We start from the raw sequence: 19930 nt of genomic DNA on the forward strand, positions 1-19930 counted from the left end.
CACAAGGGGCTGAGTCAGGCAAACAGTGGGGCTAGATGAGTTTAGCCTGGCTCTCAGGCCCGGGGTGCAGGGTGCGCCTCTCCTGGGGGGAGGGGGAAGGAAGGAGGGGGGAGGGGGAAGGGGGGAGGGGGAAGGGGGGAGGGGGGAGGGGGGAGGGGGGAGGCTCGCACGGGAGAAGGGGCCTGCGTGCGGCCCGATGGCTGACCTGAGGGAGAATTTCACGCAATCCCTTTTCATCCTCTGCCAATAAGAAGTCAAGCTTTTCGTTGACACCTGAATGGCGTGCCCACATTTGAAATTTTTATACACGCTCCCCGTAGAAACGTTTAAAACTCGACTGGTTCAGACCCGGAGTCACTAAATACAGCCAGTCTAGACAGAAGGATCTATGGAAACCATATGTCTTACAAAGACAGCCGTCCTCCTGGAGAAATCGCTGGCCAAACACACTCTTAGGAAAACATGACTGAAGCACCACAGTGAAGCTGGCCTTGGAGAAGGGGAAGCCGGGAGGCTTCTAAACGCCAGGGTCCCACTCCACACACAGCACATGGTCTGGGAACAGTTCTGAAAGACCAGACCACTGCAGATACCATTTATGTTTCCATTCCAGAAGGATCTAAAAAGTTTACAGTTTTGTCCCTGCAGACTCCCGCGAGAAGGTTAGACAAGGGATCTTCACGGCTCTTCTCCCCCACACAGCACTGTTTGAATAATGATGTACGTGGACGAAGCCCAAGAAGCAGAACGCTTCCTTCTGCCCATTACCTCACGCTGCCGGCTGCCGGCTCAGACAGAAGGCAGGTGCCGGCCACAAGTAACTGGCCGAGAGGAAAGGGGGTCAGAGGCAGAGGGCCACGGAGGAGGGGTGCAAGGACGCTGCACAGAGGAATGTTCTAGAATCTTGCTTTTCTAATCAACATTGCTTCCTGACCCGGAGGCAATAGTGATTTTTCTAAGTTCATAGTTTCACATCTGAAAATGTACTTGCACTTTAATGAGTGGTTTGAAACACATATGGGGGGGAAAAAGGTAGAAATGCAAACTTCAGTAACATTTGAACTGAAAGCTGCAAATAATCTATGGTAACAGCGACGGCCTTTGTGAACGGCAGAGGGTTTTTTTTATGGCTCTCTAGAGTATCTTACTGAAACTCCTTGCTGGCAGGAAAAGGGACTTTGGAACAATGTAGCTGCAATGGTTACTGACAAGACGTCGCCCCGTCACCTGGCAGACCGCGTCAACCACAACGCCAAAGAGACCCCTGCCCAGAGGGTCCTGGGCTGGATGGAAGAGAAGGAAGTCTGTGCAATTAATCACACACTCAAGTTTTAAGCAAGAGTGAGAAATACTATTCCAATGGATTTGTTCAAAGACACTGTGCTTTACAATGAACGTTCAATATATTACTGACTTTCAGGCATCAAAGGTTAAGATGGTGATGGAGTAATTTAGAGCATTGGAAACAGAAAACACACACGAGCAATGATAGCCAAAACCCGAATGTGGATTTCTACACTGAGCTGTGAGCACGGAAATAAGTTGATGGGGTCTCTGGACGCGGCCTGGGTGGTGTGGAGTGTCACTATTGTTAGAGCTAAACCCGCGAGTTCATGCAAATGATTTGTGGAGCATGGATTTTAATCGGACGCGAAGCTCAGGTCTGTGGAGGGAACTCCTGCAATGGTTTCTCTAGTTAACACATTCATTAATGTTTCCTTAATTTTTCCACACCAAGAGGCAATAATTAAGATCCTATATAACCTGGTTCCCATGAAGTTTTATTATTTTACTTATTAAAATATTTTCCAACTCTACTGAGAGGCAGAAATAAATTCTAGTGGTTTAAAAAAAATTTTAAAAATTTCCTCATGATTTTTGCAGTGTCAGCCCTTGAACACATATTTAAACACTGGTATTCTTGAGGGGAAATTTTCACTCCTAACATTGGCTATGTGAATAATTCTGAGTTAAAAAAACTCCTCATGGCACAGAACAAGAGAGACATTTCCACTGGAGATCCCATCCCTTTCTCCTCTCCAACCATAAGAGTTCTTGTTTAGATGAGGCAGATAGTGATCCTCGAGATGCATGAGATTCTGCAAGTGAGTGCTCTGTCTGGGTGTGTAGCTGGAAGACCAGTCTGCAGGATGGTGCCCCAGGAGCAGCATCCACGCGGGTGATGTTTCCATGGTGGAGGTAAAAGGTGTATTTGATTGTTTTCCAAATCATGCTCAAGGCCTTGTGCTCTCTTAGCTTTCAAAGCTATCTCCAGAGCTTGGGGCGCTCTGTGTCTGGACCCCGTTGTGGCCCTCTAGTATTTAGCTTTGTTTTAGTTGTTCCCTTTCCAGCAGAAAGAGGACGCGTGGGTGGGGTTTATTTACAAAGCTCATATTAATCTCTCCCTACTGGATTCCTGTGATAGCAGGGGAAGGGTGCTTACACCTCTGCTATTTTCTGTTTCCATCGGTTCCCGATGGAGGACAAGCGAGCTGGATGAAGTCTGGAGTTCTGTCTCTCAGCAGACATCTCTCTGCCATCCATGACCAGCCACTAAGAAGTGTTGCTGATTAATTGCCTGGTGATTATTTTTTCCTGGCCCTTCGGTGCAAGGCGTTCTACGATTCATGGGAACTGGTCACCCTGACTGCAAAACAGAGTGGGCATCTCTCAGTGTCGATGGGAATCGTTAAAAATAAGATGTGGAATACTTGGTCTTTGTGGTTTTTGCCTATCATGTGGCTCTAAGGCCTGAAAAGCAGCCAGAAGGCAAAGAGAGCACGCAGCCATGGGGGGGGCCATGTCCGCGCCCTGCAAAGGGATCCCACGCGGGGCCACGTGCCAGAGACTCCCCCAAAGCCTCGGCCTCCGCGCGGCTCCTTCAGCACGCCCTGCCGTGCCCACCCCACGCTGAAAACACGGGCGGACTCAGAAGGCCGGGTCCTGTCGGCACAGGCACACGGCAAGCCAGATGGAGTTCATCTGGCAGCTAAAGGGTGAAAATGTGTGTTTGGATTCCGAGGTTCCCCAGATGATGCGTACAATATGTTGGCACCAATAAGCTAAAGGAGCTCGGTGTCGGGCATTTTATAATTTGATGTATAAGCAGCAATAAAGTTATGACAAGCAGGAAAAAAGTCATCAACCACTCAGCTAAATCCTCCGCTCTTTCCCAGCGTGGCATTTCTCAGGCGTTTGCATGGCATCGTATCAGAGCTGGAGGCGGCACTGAGATGTCTATTTCCTAGCTGTTAGTGACATAAACAACTTTCATCAGCATGACGTAAATGTTGCTTTCAGTATTTCCTAGAGGCTGGTGAGTCAGAGGGGCACGGAAAGCTACGGAAAGCTGCTGCTTAGATAAAATCTGCGCATGATACAGCCGAGAGCCCCGGGAAGCCACGGACAAGCATACCATTGAAGTGGGATTTGAACGTGAAGGTTTCCCTGTAAAACCATTCTTTTTCTTCCAGTAAGGGGAATAAAAACTTGCAGTACTGGGTTGTGTGTGTCTACAAGTCTGTGGGTCTGCTTCCTCTGTAGCGCTTTCCTCCCTGTTTTTGAGCTACATCAACTTGAGTAGAGGGCTATTCAGCAGATTCCAACTGGTGACAATTTGCTGCTGACTAGCCACAGGAAGAATAAAACCATTAACTGTGCACTCTTTTCACTGGCCAGGGGCTCTTTTGCCAGACTCCCGCCTTGGCTGTCTTCCTCCAGCAATCAGGTAGAACCCAGGCCACGGCTGGCACCCTGAAAACGGAGAGCCTTCCCTGCACGGGTAGAAGCCTAACAATTAATTTGGGCCCCAAAGAGAACAATGGCAGAGCCGCTTGCTGGGACGTGGAAGCAGTTGTGTTGGATAAGTTAGTGTCAGGAACTGCTGGAAACAGCAGCATATATGGCTGCCGCCGGCTTTTGCTGTGTCTTATGTAGATCTTTTCTTATTTTCCACTTTTCTCTTAGTGTCTTGTTACATCTCATGTGTAGGAAAGTCAGGAAAAGGGAGGAAAAAAGCAGACTAGGAAAAGTCTCCAAACTTTGACTTTGAGAACACGTGTCTTCTGAGTCTGGGTCTCACCTAAACATCTGCCAGTTGTCTCCGCCGAGGCGGGGTGGAGGTATTTGTATAAAGTAGACTCACATTGGGTAGACACAAAAAGGAAACTGATTTTACCTTCCCTTAAGCTAGACGGAAAACAAGACCTGAGGAATGAAAACCATTGATTCTGTTCCGTGAAGTGTTAGGTTACCTCCGGAATCATGGGATTGGAATGGGCCCTTGATGGGATTTTTAATTGAGAAGCTTAAATTAAATTGGACATATTTTCTTAGTAAACAGCATGTGGCCGAAATTCTATTCTCACTAAAGTATACTAAGTATCATGACAACTCCTGTTAAATCTGCAACAAATTACTAATTACATTGTTTCACTAGCAAATTTGGTTGCCTCTTGAGATGCCTAAAATATTAACGTTCAAAAAGACCAACTCAAAAGTTGTCTCTATTCTTAGCAATTATACTTCTGAAAAGTTTTTTGCTTGACTTCTAAATCCAGTTGCCAACAAGAAAATCTGTCCCTGGCAAGCCAGAATATCTAATTAGATTCTTTTATTCCTTCTTCCAGGAGGGGGTGGGAGGCAAGCGGAAGCTGGGAGCTGACGTCACGTCACAGGTGAGTTCCTAACGGGTTCCATGCCCTCCGCTTAGGGGCGGCGGAGGAGGGGTAAGTCAGAGAGTGTCCGGCGAGTGAGTGACAGCGGCTGAGCCCGGCCTGGGTACACAGGGGGCTTAGTTCCTGGCACACACAGCCCATGACTTCAGGGCTCAGCGGCTTCGTCCTTCGTGGCACCAAACCTTGATGTGAGGATGCAAAGACACACTTAAAGACCGTTCTCCAACACGACACTCAGGAGGCAAAACGAGACAAGGAGCCCTGCACCTGGGTGAGAGGAGTCCGCATCAACTGTCAACCACACCACCCAGAACAGTATGGAAGAGAAGGACACTGCACACCACCGGCCCAACCCCTAAAACCAAGACAGACGGGCTTCTGTTTTTGTGTGGAGAAGAGACCCGAGGGCCTGATCTCTCCATGGCTGATTTAGTCAGAAACTACGGAGGTTGTGGATTGAGATGGGGCTGGCCTGTGCGTGTGCAGCAGAGGGTCCCGGGGAGAAATGGCCAGGCGGGCCTGGGCTGGCTGGGGCTATCCACAGAGGGGGACGTGCGCTCCGTTACGGGGCTCATCAGAGACCCTTGCAAGGGGCCAGCTTCGTGGTCTCCATCAAATAGATGAACTGGAGTAAAAAAGCTAACTCCTCTTTTTTGTTACTGCTGTTGGTGGTGGTGGGGCCTGAACTCTGGGCCTGGGCGCTGTCCCTCAGCTCTTCAGCTCAAGGCGAGCACTCTACCACTTGGGCCACAGCGCCACTTCCAGTTTTCTGGAGATAAGAGTCTCACGGACTTTCCTGCCCGGGCTGGCTTTGAACCGTGATCCTCAGATCTCAGCCTCCTGAGTAGCTAGGATGACCGGCACCAGCCCCTTTTGAATGATTTGGTTTTGCATTTTTCAAAGACCCCATCAGATTGACTGGGAAAGGGTGGTTACAGCCAAGTACTTCTAACGCTCAACCTTTTTTTTTCTGTGAGCAGAAGACTGAGTGATGAGGTATATGAAGTTTATCCTTCTTGGCTGGAGACCCCGCCTCCAGCCCTGTTCCCTTTTGACTATTACAAAATAGCTTTGCCCGAGGACGGGAGAAGACAAATGAGTGCCATGGAGCCCGAGCGAGCTGCCAGGAAAAACATGCTCTGATTCAGTGGATTCTTCTGTTCATGTCAAGGCCCAAGAGTTGCCAATTAACTCCTCTTAAGAAACTATAACTGAAAATAGCTACATCAGCGCTACAGTTAATGTCTCAAGCAGATTAAGATCTTCAATTAAGAGGATGAGGGCTCTGAAGAGAGGGTAGCATCTGCTAAACGCAGGAATAAGTGGCTGGGATGGATTTTCTAAGTTTCTCCCCTTCAGGGCAACTGAGCAGATTTTAGCAGGCAGGAGACAATGCAGATGTCTGACAATAGGACATTCTGCACAGATCACAGGTGCGTGTGCCCGGAGCTTACTGCGGGCAGAGTCAGGCCAGGCTAGTGCGTCCAGTTGGACTAGAGGCCCCTCCCCCATGCCCTCATTCAGGTGTAATTAATTTAAAAAGCCTGAAGTTTACAGTTTTTCTGCCCCTCACAGAAAGGCTCCTGGTACATAAACCAAGAGCAACTTGAGCAGCTAAGAAAAGCTGGGCCCCAAATGACTCCATCTTTCTCATACTCATCCCTTGAAAGGGGAAGATGCTAATTGTTTCAAAGGCAGCCTCTCCATTTGTAAAGGCTTTGATTGTCTTAGAATAGGGTCACAAAGTATACAGTCTGCTAGCAAAGCTGGGAAGTACCCAGAAGAAAAAGATGAATGCCCAGGCCCACATGGAGTGGCAGTGTTCCTTGTCTGCGAAAGGGCTGTGATTACCGTTGACATGGCAGAGCCCCAGGCTGCTGTCCGGTCACAGCCCGAGTCTCTGCTTGCAGATACAAGTGTGAAAGGTCTTGGGGGAAAAACTTGAATTTCCTTCTTGGAAAATGAACGGTTGTTTTTCCTGGAGATGGTGGAGAATCTGGCCTCTCACCTGCTTTTAATCTTTTATTCTAGTTTTTTTTTTAACAGAAAAGATAAAGGCACATCACAGAAGAAAAAAAGAGAATGTGTATGTGTGTGTGTGTGTGTGTGTGTGTGTGTGTGTGTGTGTGTGTGTGTGTGTGTGTGTATAAGTAGAACACAGTGCCTTTTCTTTCTTTTCCTTCCTTTCTTCTTTCTTTCTTTTTTTTTTTTTTTGAAATCTTAAACCTCATTTCTGGCTTGTATTTGGTAAAGATTCCTGCTCTGGCTTTTATTAAAAGCAGACTTTCTGTGGTCAGAATTCTCCATCTAAAGCTCAGCTTGAGTAGGCCCAGGGATCCCAGGCTGCTGGGCTCTCTCAGGTGACCCCCCTCCCCCCGCAGGGATTTCCCTCCCAGTGGCTGAACTGGCACGCAATCCTGAGAGCTCAGCACAAATCAGCCAGCATTCCTCTGGTACTCTCATTTCTGTTTCAAATTTGGGACTCTTTGCAAGGCCAGATCAAGTGAAGTCTGGTTCTACCTTGAGTGCATTCTAGAGATTTTAAATAGTGCAACTGCTCTTCTACAAATTCCCTGGCCCCGGCCCCCTCTGCCTGCTGGGCCGCTAGGCCGCTCGGCTGCTCCCCGCTCTGCTCTCCCCGCCACCGCCGCCCCGCACCCAGGCCTGCCGGGCTCCCACCCCACCTTCTCCCCCAGGACACAAAAGGACAAAGGCAACTCCGCCCAGCCTAGCGAATCTCATTTGCACTGGAAAATTGGTTTTTCTGCAGGGGACTGGCAAGCTAGCTTATCTGAAACCAAGAAATAAAGCAGTCAACGGAGCAGGCAAGACATGCACATCCACCCCGCGGACAGTACCACTGGGGGGCTCTGGCTCCTTCTCATAGCTAAACAGACAAAATGGTGGGTTTCAAGGCTGTTTCTGCTTCCCACTCTCAGACCCCTCTCTCCTTGATGGCTTCCACACCTTCCTGGCACACGGTGGACACTTGTGCAGTTAATCTGTGGTTTTCTAAAACAATAAACTTGATCTTGGCTGTAGCAACTTTGATGGTGCAATTCACGTTTGTGATGTGGAGGAGAAATCCCTTCACAAGGCCATGCTGCTGGGGGGAGGCCACTGGTGACAGCGAGGCATGTTTCAGTGGTTACACTGACTTGTGGGGGTTGAGGCCAGGGTGCCGACAATGCACAGGACGCAACACCAAGGTGTCCGCCACCGCCACGGGGCTGACAGACGGAGCCCTGCAGGCAAAGTCTGCTTCCACCCGGGCTGGGGCAGGGGCCTGGGCTAGGCACGTCATCTTGGTGTCTTGTGAGTGAAGTGTGAATAATCACCTAGCTCCCTGGGTTGTTGGAGCTAGCTTTAAACAAAATGTTACTTGCAAAGTTGAGGGGACATGGGTTGAGAGTTAAACCAATGCTAGCTATGACTAATATTACTGAAGTTTTGTTTTGTTTTGTTTTTTGTCGGTCCTGGGGCTTGAACTCTGGGCCTGGGCACTGTCCCTCAGCTCTTCAGCTCAAGGCGAGCACTCTACCCCTTGAGCCACAGCGCCACTTCCAGTTTTGTGGAGATAAGTTTATTGGAGATAAGAGTCTCTCTGCCTGCCTCTCTTCCTGCCCTGGCTGGCTTTGAACTGGGATCCTCAGATCTCAGCCTCCTGAGTAGCTAGGATTACAGGTGTGAGCCACCAGTGCCCAACTAGAGCTTTTACTAGTTCTATTATTACTAGAAATTTTGCTCAGCCAAGTCTATTAAAAACCCAAGCAGGATTTAGAGGATCTAGTATTCACAAACAGAATCTTTATGGTTTATTCAACTTTCAAGAATCTTTATGGTTTATCCAACTTTCAAGTGTCTCATTAGTAGGGTTTTGGCAACAGCCCTATTTTATCGATGAGGAACAACTCTGGTTTTAAAGGCAAATGAGTTGACCAGAACCTGGGATTAACCCAGGTTTTCTGATTCTAACACCTCCACCCCTCTTCAGCTATTTATTCCTTTAGACTCCTTGTTTACTAGGGTAAGATCCTACCTCTCCTCTCTTCATTATCCTAAACAACTTGAAGATAAAAATGTATGCAGTCCGATATAAGGGGGAGGTCACGTTAGTCTTTATGGCACATATAGAGTTGTGTTTTCCTTCAAGGGGCATATAAACATCCTCATTCTCTGAATTAAAAAAAAGTTTATGTGGTTAATTTCCTTTCCTTCTCAAATTCATTATTTTGAGAGGGGGAACTCATCTTATCCTTTAAAAATGTCTGATACTGGCTGGGAAGGTGGCTCCATGGTAGAGTGCTTGCCTGAAGCCCTGGGTTCGATTCCTCAGTACCACATACACAGAAAAAGCTGGCTGTGGCTCAAGTAGAAGAGCACTAGCCTTGAGCACAAAGAGCTCAGGGACAGCGCCCAGGCCCTGAGCCCCAGGACTGGGAAAAAAAAGTCTGATTCTCTCTCTCTCTCTCTCTCTCTCTCTTTATTTTTAGTTTACCATGTATATCTTTATTTTCAAGTAACACATCATTTCGTTTTGTTTTGCCATATTCTTTGTTTTCTACAACTTTTTTCTTCAGTATTATGTTTTTTTTCACTCTATCTCTTTAGACGGTGCATGTATGGTTCAAGTTCCAATACTGACAATTAGAACTGAAAATTCAGTCCTGTACAATGACCTGTCTCAGATGAGGTCAATGATGATACCCAGCAGCTCTTATGTCTACGTTAAAATGTCTAAGTTACAGATTAATCAGCTGGATTTTAGTGTTTACATTAAAATGAGTGACATGGGACAGAAAGCGGATGAATAAAATTCCTTAAGTCAGTGGTTTTGTAGAACTCTTTGTTGATGCCAAAGTTTAGCACCTGAACTTGACCTATGACATGACCTAGCAGAGGCTGTTTTGTTTCAAAGCCCTCCAGCAAATTCCACCAAACTGCCATCACTGACGCTCAGTTTTCCTGGGCCCACTTAGCTCGTGCCAGTCCGTAACCCCGAGGCCTTCCTGAGCAAATGACCTCTGGTCTTCAGGACCAGCAGCTGCCTCACGCCCTACTCCCTCCACTGCCAGACTGAGAGGTGCAAACACGGGAAGATGTTTGCAAATAAAACCTTGTCTGTCGCACTAGGAGAAGAGAGCCACGGCCTGACCCCACTGATCTCCGTGTTGGCCTTACCTTGGAACGCTGGGCGGAGCCCTGGTGGGCCTGGATGGCACCTGGGGAGGGGCCCCGAATGAGTCGCTGCTGTTGGGGAAGGGAGGCAAAGGGCCTGGACGGAAGGGGACCGGGGGGGCCCCGGAGTGCGGGCCCGGGGAGGGGATGGCGGGCGCGGGTCCTCGGCCGGACGCGGGCCTCGTGAGGGACACGCTGAGGGCCGGCTTCCTCTGGGTTGTGGGGCTTGGAGGAGGCGACCTGAGGAGAAAGACACACTGAGTCGGCCACTCTGGCTTTCTGTCAGCACCGATCATCCATGAGTTATCAAAGACTTGCTGCCACAGCCCGGACCCTCACACGAATTCAGAGGAAACGGTGGACAGCGAGTTCTCCCCTTGCTCATCTGTGAAGCTAACAATAGGCACAAGTTCTGGAGTATTCTTCTAAACGACAGCCCTGTGTGCACAAGTGTATTTTTTTCTTTTCTATCCTATAAATCACTTTTCTTGGCAATCACAGAAGGTTCTGCAACGTGCTGCCAGCTTTGTGTCTGCAAGCTTCCCGTGGCTTTGAGCTATTCCCGCCAGGACCGCAGAGCCGTGCCCGCGTTTTGGGGCGGTGCGCAGTTCTGCAGGAACGCTGTCTTTGTGTGTTTGGAAGGAGGTTGGTGGATCTGGCCCTCGCTCCGAGCCCCTGACAGCTTTCCTTTCTGTCCCCTCACCCGGGTGCGAGCCTGTCCCCTTACCTGCGCGAATGCTGGATCCACGAGTCGTCCACCGGGGGCGGGGCCGGGGTGGACACGGTGGCCGTGTTGATGTCGCCGATGATCATAAGGGCCTCCTTCAGGGCTTGGTACATCCGCAGCATCTCATCCCGGCGCTGAGCCTGCTCAGCGGATTCCTCCATCAGGGTGTTTTGGTCCTCTGAGGAATACAACTGTGCCAGGAGCTCGGAGTTGATGAAGTCTTTCACCTGTCACATCGCCACAGACAAGCAAAATGGGGATGAGTGGGCGTGCAGAGTCTGGGGACAAGGTCCGCGGACGCTACCCGGGCAAAGGGACCCGTGGTGCATCTGACCACGAGAGGTCGCCCACCCTGAGGGGTAACACAGACGCACCGACGAGAAGCCGAGAGGCCGGCCCCAGCGGAGCGGGCTGCGGCCGGGCCAACCTCCGGGGCCAACCTCCCGGGCCAGGCGCGGCCGCCCGGCGCCTGCGGCAGCAAAGGCTCTGGGAGGTGAGAGCAGCGGTCTCCACAGAGGACCGAGGCGCGAGGAAACCTGTGGAGAGCCGGGCGCTGCTTTTTGTTCTTGGCCTGCTCAGCTAGTTTCCACCCAAATCACAAAATTAGTAAGGTCCTGAGTGCTAATGTCTAAGAAGTTATTTTTTTTCTTTTCTTTTTTGGTCTGTCGTGGGGCTTGAACTCTGGGCCTGGGCACTGTCCCTCAGCTCTTCAGCTCAAGGCTAGCCCTCTACCCCTTGAGCCACAGCACCACTTCCAGTTTTCTGGTGGTTTATTGGCGATAAGGGTCTCACTGAGTCTCCTGCCCGGGCTGGCTTTGAACTGTGATCCTCAGATCTCAGCCTCCTGAGTAGCTAGGGTTACAGGCGTGAGCCCCCGTCACCCAGTTAGAAGTTGACTATTTTTCAAATAGTCTGTAGCTATCGATGTGTATATGAACGTGCAAGTTTGCGATATGAAAGACACAGACTGTGTTTTCTAGATCACAGTCAAAGCCAGTCACTTGTGATGAGGACCGACATGGGGTATTACGAATGCGATGGATACAGAAAACCAGACTGTGTGAGTCTTTGTAAGCGCATGAGGACAGGGAGGCTGATGCCCTCTCACCAGCTCTGAGATGTCAGCTGGTAGGGAAGAAAAAAATACCACCAACTACGCTTTAACAAAGGCCAAGATGCCACATTTTCATGTTAGAAATATAGTTGAAAAAGAACCGGCAAATGGAGAGAGGCAGGATGGCTGACACTGTCCTGCTCAATGGAGAGTGTGGACGGGAGCCTGGCCACAGGAGGGGGCGGGGAATGGAGGCCCCACGACCGACTGTCATGTACTTACACACTGACAGGCTCAACTGAAACGAAGACAAAGCAAATAAGACCGAAAACGAGAACCCGTGAAACAGTGTATCCCGCGCGCCTCTACACATTGTCTGCTTCTCATCACGTGGTGGTGAAGTGTATAGCTTTCAGTTGTAAGATTTGTAGCGTCTGAGTAACCTGCTCGAGTTCACACAGTCTTAGGCCGAGCCCCCAGTGTTCTCCTCGAATTCGGCTCCGTGCTCACCCCTGTGGGCTCACGGTGCGGTGCTCAGGACCGTGAGGCAGCGCAAGCCTCTGACCCAGCTGTGGGCTCAGAGTGGAGACGGGGTGGGAAGCTGCGGCCAGCGTGGGCAGAAAATAGTTTCTGAGGCTCCGTCTTGACCAGAGACTGGGCCTGGGCGAGGACCCTCACCCCAGCCACTCAGGGAAGCACAAAGAAGATGACCACAGGCCAGAGCAGACACAAAGGAAGATCCAGTGTCACAAACTGACCAACACAGAAAGGGCTGGCAGAATGACTCGCGCTGCCAAGGGCTGCCCGCACGTGGGATGGCTCAGAGCTCACACACACACACACACATCTTTCGTCTGTTTGTTTAGAAATCACCATCTCTAGGCTGTTAGAACCCAGAGCCGTGGGCATGCTCAGCACGCACCTTACTGCTGAGCTACACAGAGCATCGTTATTAGAAGAGTACCGCAAGTATGTTACACAAACATTACCTTACCTAACCCTAGAAAGATAAGTCAGTTTTCCAGTTTCTCTGTTATATGAGAAAGTTATATGAGGAAGTCAAGGCTTACTTTGAGTCACTGGATAGTTCAACAAAAAGCAAAAGCAAGGATATGTAATTGTTTTACATTCAGACAGACAACAGGACACCTGTCAGACGTGAAGATTCCCGGGCTAACAACTCACAGATGCCAACAGTCTAACACACATAGCTTCATTATTTTTTAATATATTTATATACATGTTCTGAAACATGCAAATGATTGGACTAAATCAGAAAACCTGGCTAAATCATAGGTTCATTTTGGTAAAACAGAGAGTTCCCTGCACACATTTTGTAAACCAAGAGTAATTTAAATTTGGAAGTAATCTAATATACACTGTCTATTCTGGGAGCTGTTTGATGGGGTAAAAGGTTTAATAGTTGTGGAAGATAAATTTGGCCAATAAGCTAAGGACTAGAATTTGAACCGTATCCATTTGGCAATGGAGCACAATAAAAGGCTTTGGAAAAGCAAGTGAGTGAGACAATAGGAGAATTTCTGGGAAAATTAATCTGCGTTTGAAAGCAGAATTGCCAGAGTGGAAGAGACAAGTTCATTAAAAGGCTATTAGTCATGACATGGGAAGAGCTTAATCTTACAGCGGATACGTATAAATTATATTACAAAGGAAAAATCAGCAGGTTCAGTGCTGTCTGAATGAGAAGGTAAGGGAGAAAGGAACAATCGAAGGTGCCTCAAGCATTCACATTTGGGTGAGTGGGAGAATAGAAAATCTAATGGCAAACAAAAAGAGTTACGTGTAGTTTTAGCTCTAGGGCTAAACTTGAGAACTCACTTCTAAGCACATTTGCAGGTACTCAGGGGGCTTGGGCATCTGCTCAGACCTTCCATTGTTGGGTGGATGTCTGCACTTGGATACATGGCGTAACTTAAAACTCAGACAATTTTCCTGGCATTGACCATATGTTGGGTTGAACAATTTTGGAGCTTTACATCTTGCTGGAGTATCACTTAGGATCTATTAAGTGCAAACGTAAAACCAATCTGCATGGAGAAGCAAATGTCAAGCCATGCAATAAAATAAAGGGCCATTTTATCATTGCAATCAATGATCTGCCCTCAGTCTTCCACATCCCAAGGTTGCACACATTATGCCCACCTCTGGCAATGTTATAAAATGAGCATAAGAAAGCAGGGCGCTAGCCCATGAGGGCTGAGCCACAGGCTTGCCGCGACCCAGGTCAGGCTTTGCATCCTACCTCAAACATTCCCTAAGCTTTGGCGCTCGGGTTTGTTCTAAAATAGGGATGGTGGCAGAAGCTGCAGGATTAAGAATGAGTAAAAGATACCTAGCATACAGCTAGTGCTCAGGCAAAACCACCTATTGATTGTTTTCTGTATGTACAAGGTTAACCTAAGTGGGCAGAGCAGCTATCAAGTTACGTTACTCACACACAGAGCATAGGTTAACATTTAATTTTGCACTTCAGCCAAGTTTTATACTCTTTTTCCCCCTGCTAGCCTGGTTCTGTGATCTGGCCTGGAGTCTGGAGCAGAGCTGGGGTGAAGAGGACAGGAGGGAGTCTCCAGACACTTGTGCATCAAGACTCAAGAGAGGCCACGTGGACCCCTGGTAGAACACGATGAACTAATTACACGTACGTAGATGGGCGATCTGGAGCGGCATTTGTGCTTTTCATTATAACACCTTATAACCTATACTTTCTTTGTAGGGTTCACAGAAATTCTCACACACAAAACCTCATTCCAACTCAAACTCTCCCGGCTAGATAAACAGAATTACCGCGCCGTGTCACACGGCTCAGTGTAAAGGAATGTGAGGTCATTAAACATGTTCCACATGTTTCCCTCATTCCTGCTCTAACCCTTCTCTAGCAGCCTGCAATCTGGTCAGATCCTGGGCCTCCTTTGTTAGGGCGGAGACCATGTTCACATCTTCACAAAGAGAACAGACATTTTTGCAGGCTTTCAAGTTTAGTTGCTAGCGAGAGCAGGACTTACAGTCTGTGTTAGGTGGGAAAGACTCAACACGGACCACCATGACCTCTCGTTCGCGGGACATGTACAAAAACCGCTTCCTGGGAAGGTCCTGCTCAGGGCAGGGGAGGGGCGCTTGCTTAGAACTGTGGCACGGGGACCCCGCCATTCTCTGGTCTCTATTTACACCCCTCTCCTCCCGGGGGTTCACTTCTGCTGGTGACAGAAGAAGTTTTCCCTCTTCAAAAAGGAACCTCTGTGGACTCACACACAGAAGCCAGGCACCGATGGCTCACATCAGTAATACTAGCTCCTCAGGAGGCTGAGAACTGAGGATCATGATTTGAAGCCAGCCCAGGCAGGAAAGTGCATAAGACTCTTTATCTCCTATTGACAACACCACAACTAAAAACAGAAATGGAGCCGTGACTGAAGTGGTAGAGCACTAGCCTTGAACAAAAAAAAGCATAGGAACAGCGTCTAGGCCCTAAGTTCCAGCCCCAGGACACACACACACACACACACACACACACACACACACACACACACACACACACACACACACACACACACACACACACACACACACACACACACACTCTGTATGATTCCAAAGTTCAGAGTCAGTTAAGATTAGCATACTGGCGACCGGTTCACTTGGTGAGGAGTCCTGGTGTGGGGAGTGGAGTTTGGGGTCTCGGTAGGTTGTGATTTTTTTGTTTTGAGCAGAGCGTGGCCTTGCTACCTCGTGGAAAGCAGTTCTCAACACCAGAACAAAGCTCTGGAAGTAACCAACATTTAAAAATAACACTTTACTTCATTCACATTAAAGTTCCAATCAGCTCTGAAAGCCAGGACACATGGTACTCATTTTCCGTCCAGTGCCAAGGCCAGGAGCAGCAGGCTGCAGGTGTGTGTGTGTGTGGGGGGCGGCCAGCACCTTTCCAAGTGCGAAACGGCCCTCGCTTTCATAGCTGGCCTTTTGAAAAGAATTCATAAAAGCTTTTACATTCTAGTTCATATTTCCTGGGTCTGAATATGATTTAAAACAGTTTCTCCTATTTAAACAAACCCTAATTAAATCTTGAAGTAAAATGAACCCCCTGGAAAGCCAGGCCTGTGGATGGGCCGATGCTGGGGTGGGGTGGGCCGTACGAGCCCCCAGTGGAGGCTGACTGGAGTTTTCCAGCCTCTGCCAGGCTCGGTCCCCGTGGAGATGGCTGCTCCCTTGGTCCAGGCAGAACGCCGGCTATTCTGTGGCCGCATGTTGAGAATAAGGCTGAATCCTGCTCTTCTGCACGTCTGGTCGGAGCTTGTGTCGGGGGAGTGACGCGGGAGACGCCACCCAAATGCGGTGTTATTTGTGCGCCCGCGCTTTACAATCTTGAAGGACACGCGGCGGCTCGGCCTGGCCTGTGCTCAGCATGGCGCCCAGCCTGTCCTCGGTGGCTCGGCCCCGGCCTGTCAGCCATGGCGCCCAGCCTGTCCTCGGCGGCCCGGCCCGGCCTGTCAGCCATGGTGCCCGGCCTGTCCTCAGCACAGCGCCATGTCTTTGTGCCGCCCTTACCTGGCGTGTTTAAGTCATGAAGCAGCTGCTGTGCTTCAATAGACAAAGGCGTACAGTATGTCTGGGGCAGGCATTTATTGCCGGGCTTTAAACCTCTTAAGTGATTCCATGTGGAGACCCAGTGCCAGGGGACCTCCTGTAAACTGTCAAAGGAAACTGCCCACCGACACCGGGCCTCGGGAGCCGCCTGAGCGCCGGGCCGCAGGCGCTGGGCCGCGTTCCCCTCGCAGAGGGAAGGCCACCGCCATGCATGAACGCGCTGGCCGTGCGAGGGCTCGGCCTGTCCAGCGGAGGCTGGGCTCGCAGGGCGGACGTGAAGACCTGGGAGTCAGACTCTGGTTTTCTTGCTGTGACTCTGCTGCGAGTCCTCGTGCGCGATCTCTTCAGCTCACATCTAAAACAACCCCCAGCACCTGCGCAGCTGCCCTGCGGGCTTTCTGGAAAGAACCAAGAGGCCCAGGCATTCTGGGCTTCAAGATGCTGTCAGGGTGTGTCTTTTTTTTTTTTTTTTAAACATCGCTATTTTCAGAGATACAGAATCTCATATATTAAGTAGAATATATATAACATTTTACCTTTCTGTGTAGAGCAAAAAAAATATGCTCAGGCTGGGAACTTGCTCGTGGCTCACGCCTGTACTCACAGCTACTGAGGAGGCTGAGATTTAAGAATCAAGGTTCAAAGCCAGCCTGGGCAGGAGAAGTTCATGAGACTCTTATCTCCAATTAACCACCAAAAAGCCAGAAGTACGGTTGTGACTCAAGTGGTAGAGTTCCATCCTTGAGTGAAAAATCCAAGTGAGAATGCACGGCTCTGAATTCAAGTTCACACACACATACACACACACACAAAATGCTCAAGAAAAGCAGTCACTCTAGGTATGTCAATGTAGTTTCTGGTAGGTATAAACAAGTTAAGTTTCAAACAGAGGCAAGGATCATTTTGTGAGAATTCAGCATCTCCAGATACATACATACATATACATATACATATATATATATACGTATACATATATACATATATACATATATATATATATATATATATATATATATATATTTTCATGTTGCTAACGAGTCTCTGCTCCAAAGTTTGACCCTGGAGAGCAGGTCTTCATTGCTGTTTCCTTTCTCATGACTAATGGGAAGTCTCGGAAGACAATCAGGCATCTTTACCTCCAGGGGTAATAGTCTGTAAGCAGAGGTAGGTCATACCATTAAAAGCAAGCAAACAGCAAGTGAGAGAAATTACCCCAGCATTTCTTTGTGTGTGCACCCGTGTGTTTTTCTTGAGAAGGTGAAAGTAGGGTAGACTTGTGGCAGGATCTTCCCTCTCCTTTAAATAACTTGTGTCAAGCTAGTGCTCTCAGTCATACACAGGAAGGGCCACTTCCTGTGCCGATGATTTAATACAGCACAGAGCTAAGCGGCGTTTGCGCCGATGGCGGTACTAATGACTCTCAGCGAAACAGTGAAAAGATAAATGATCCTTAATCAGGAAAATGTTTAACTAAGCAAGTGCCTGGATATACTACAGCAAAACAACCTGAATTCACTTAAGCAAAGTGAAGAGGGTGATTTTAAAAATGCAGAGGCTGTTTGTTTAGTACTTCAGACGCCGCCGCTGTGACCCTGTCTGCCTGGCCAGCTGTGCCCTGTGTGCTGAATGACATTGCAGGGGGCGGCTCCGGCTTCGGGGCCACTGACCGAGCCTGCCAGCAGGCAGGGGTCCCCGCCGCCAACCACTGCTGACCTGCTGTTTACACTTCAAAGCCAAACGCACGGACCGTGCATGAAAATCAAAGGATGGTTCACACGAGACCAGAAACGCAGAGACCCTGAGATGAATCTCCAAGAACTCCCCACGGATGTTTTGCTTTTCCTTTCCCCAGTGTGGGTTTACGGAGGGCCTCCTGTGACTGGCTTACTCCCCTGGCGCTCTCTCCCGAGCCACGGCTCCAGCTATCACGTTTGGGTTCTCATTTTGGAGATGGAGTCTGAGAGACTTTTTTCTGCTTCTTCTGGCCGTGAACTGAGATCCTAAAGACCTCTTAGTCTTCTGATGACCACGAGCCACCTGCATCTTGCTATAATTTCTTAAGTAGGAAGCCATATTAATTTCTTACACTCCAACATGCAACAGTACTTCCACATACTCTGCCTTCTTGAGTGAACTGTTCGGTTACACAGGCTTACAGTGATCCGTGTTGTACTTACGGAGGACAAAGACACACAGCAGATAAGCGACTCACCCAAGGTCCACAGACACGGCAGCAAACCAGGCTCAAAATCCTCATTTTGCCTGAATTCTAGTTCGGAGTTCTTTTCACACCTTTACCATATGATTTTGATTTCTTACAAGTAATGCTTGCATCACCAGTTTAATTTTTTAAATGTTCTTAGGAAATAATTGGGAATAAAAAGCCCTGATGTCTCACTTTGGCATAAAAGACCTCATTGCAGCCTTCTTATCTGAAAGATAAATGTCTCTAATTACTGTTGGTACTTAAAAAAGTTAATTACCCAAAGGAACCGCACACTGTAAGCAACACATCCAGAACTGCTCCAGATAACCAGAAAGGAAGAGTGTGTGCACACTCTCCCACGGGAGACGTGGAGATTTTTGGTTAGATCATCCTGACCTTTAAAAAGCAAAGCTAATCCAATGCACTAAGGTGACAAGCCCTTTGCCAGGAAAAAAATACCATTTCCTAATTTTAAGCAGATAAAAAATAATAGCATATGTGGGTGTACACAGGCCTAGCCAGATTATCTAGTTTTCTTGCTAGTTTTGTGATTCCATGAGTATATATATTTTTTGTTGGTTGTGGGGTTTGAACTCGGGGCCTAAGTGCTGTCCCTGAGCTCTTGTAGTCAAGGCTAGTGCTCTACCATTTTGAGCCATAGCTCCTCTTCTGATTTATGTAGATAAGAGTCTCACAGGCTTTCCGGCCCAGGCTGGAGAACCGTCATGAGAATCTTCCATGAGAAAACCGTCAGGAGAACATCTCGGTACTAGAGCTGCAAGTTCTCTCCCGTTGGTCCGCCAACTCACATTTGTAAAGGGAAAAATATAAACCTGGGCAATAGCTATTTCAGTTACCCACAAAGTTTTACCAATAAACGGAAGAAAAAGTTCTCCATTTCTCAACTAGGATGGGTTACAAATGAAAAGGAAGTGATTTATAAAGCACTCACATTATTGATCATTAGGTGCATGATGGTCTTGGGGATCAGGTCTCGGATGCACTTGTTGATGATGGACATGTAGGAGTCCACCAGGTTGCGGATGGTCTCCACTTGCCTCTCCAACTGTGGATCCATGGAGAAGTTTTCTGCTTGACCGTTCTCATCGCTTTCGGTCTAACAGAGCAAAACAAAATGAAACAAACAGAACGTGGATTATCCCACATTTTTTCCAAAGGAGAAAAGGAAAATTAATACACACGCAGGTCAACTTCTGCTTGGCATATTGGGGTTTATACCATCCCCGGGCAACATCTTCATCCTAACGTCCACCGTTAAACCTAAGAAAAGGTCAGAATCCTTCAGTTTGTATTCTATTTTTAAGCCTTCCGTATTCTAGCAAAAAGCAAGTATTCTGGGCTGGGAAGGTGGCTCAGTGGTAGAGCGCTTGCCTTGCATGCATGAGGTCCTGGGTTCGATTCCTCAACACCACATAAGCAAAAAGAAAAAAGCCGGAAGTGGCGCTGTGGCTCAAGTGGTA

The 19930-nt window shown here is 48.5% G+C and overlaps 1 protein-coding gene across 6 annotated transcripts in view; it reads right to left on the reverse strand.

Moving 5' to 3' along the window:
* Positions 1–19930, reverse strand: part of LOC138819690 (dynamin-3) — a 421025-nt gene that overhangs the window by 17093 nt on the left and 384002 nt on the right. For 4 of the 6 annotated variants that reach the window (XR_011369577.1, XM_070011194.1, XM_070011192.1 and 1 more), the window contains 3 exons: positions 19402–19566; positions 10582–10808; positions 9858–10094 (listed from right to left, as the gene is read on the reverse strand). Coding sequence is in view for 5 of the 6 variants with exons in the window: in XM_070011194.1 (XP_069867295.1) it covers positions 9858–10094; positions 10582–10808; positions 19402–19566 (629 nt within the window). In the remaining variant the exon portion in view is untranslated. Of the gene's footprint in view, positions 1–3827; positions 4859–9857; positions 10095–10581; positions 10809–19401; positions 19567–19930 lie in introns of those variants that run through there. The other 2 variants (XM_070011195.1, XM_070011196.1) reach the window with 1 other exon arrangement.

Source organism: Dipodomys merriami, unplaced genomic scaffold (assembly GCF_024711535.1).
Source record: "Dipodomys merriami isolate MVZ:Mamm:240054 unplaced genomic scaffold, mDipMer1.0.p SCAF_81, whole genome shotgun sequence".
Lineage (NCBI taxonomy): Eukaryota > Metazoa > Chordata > Mammalia > Rodentia > Heteromyidae > Dipodomys > Dipodomys merriami.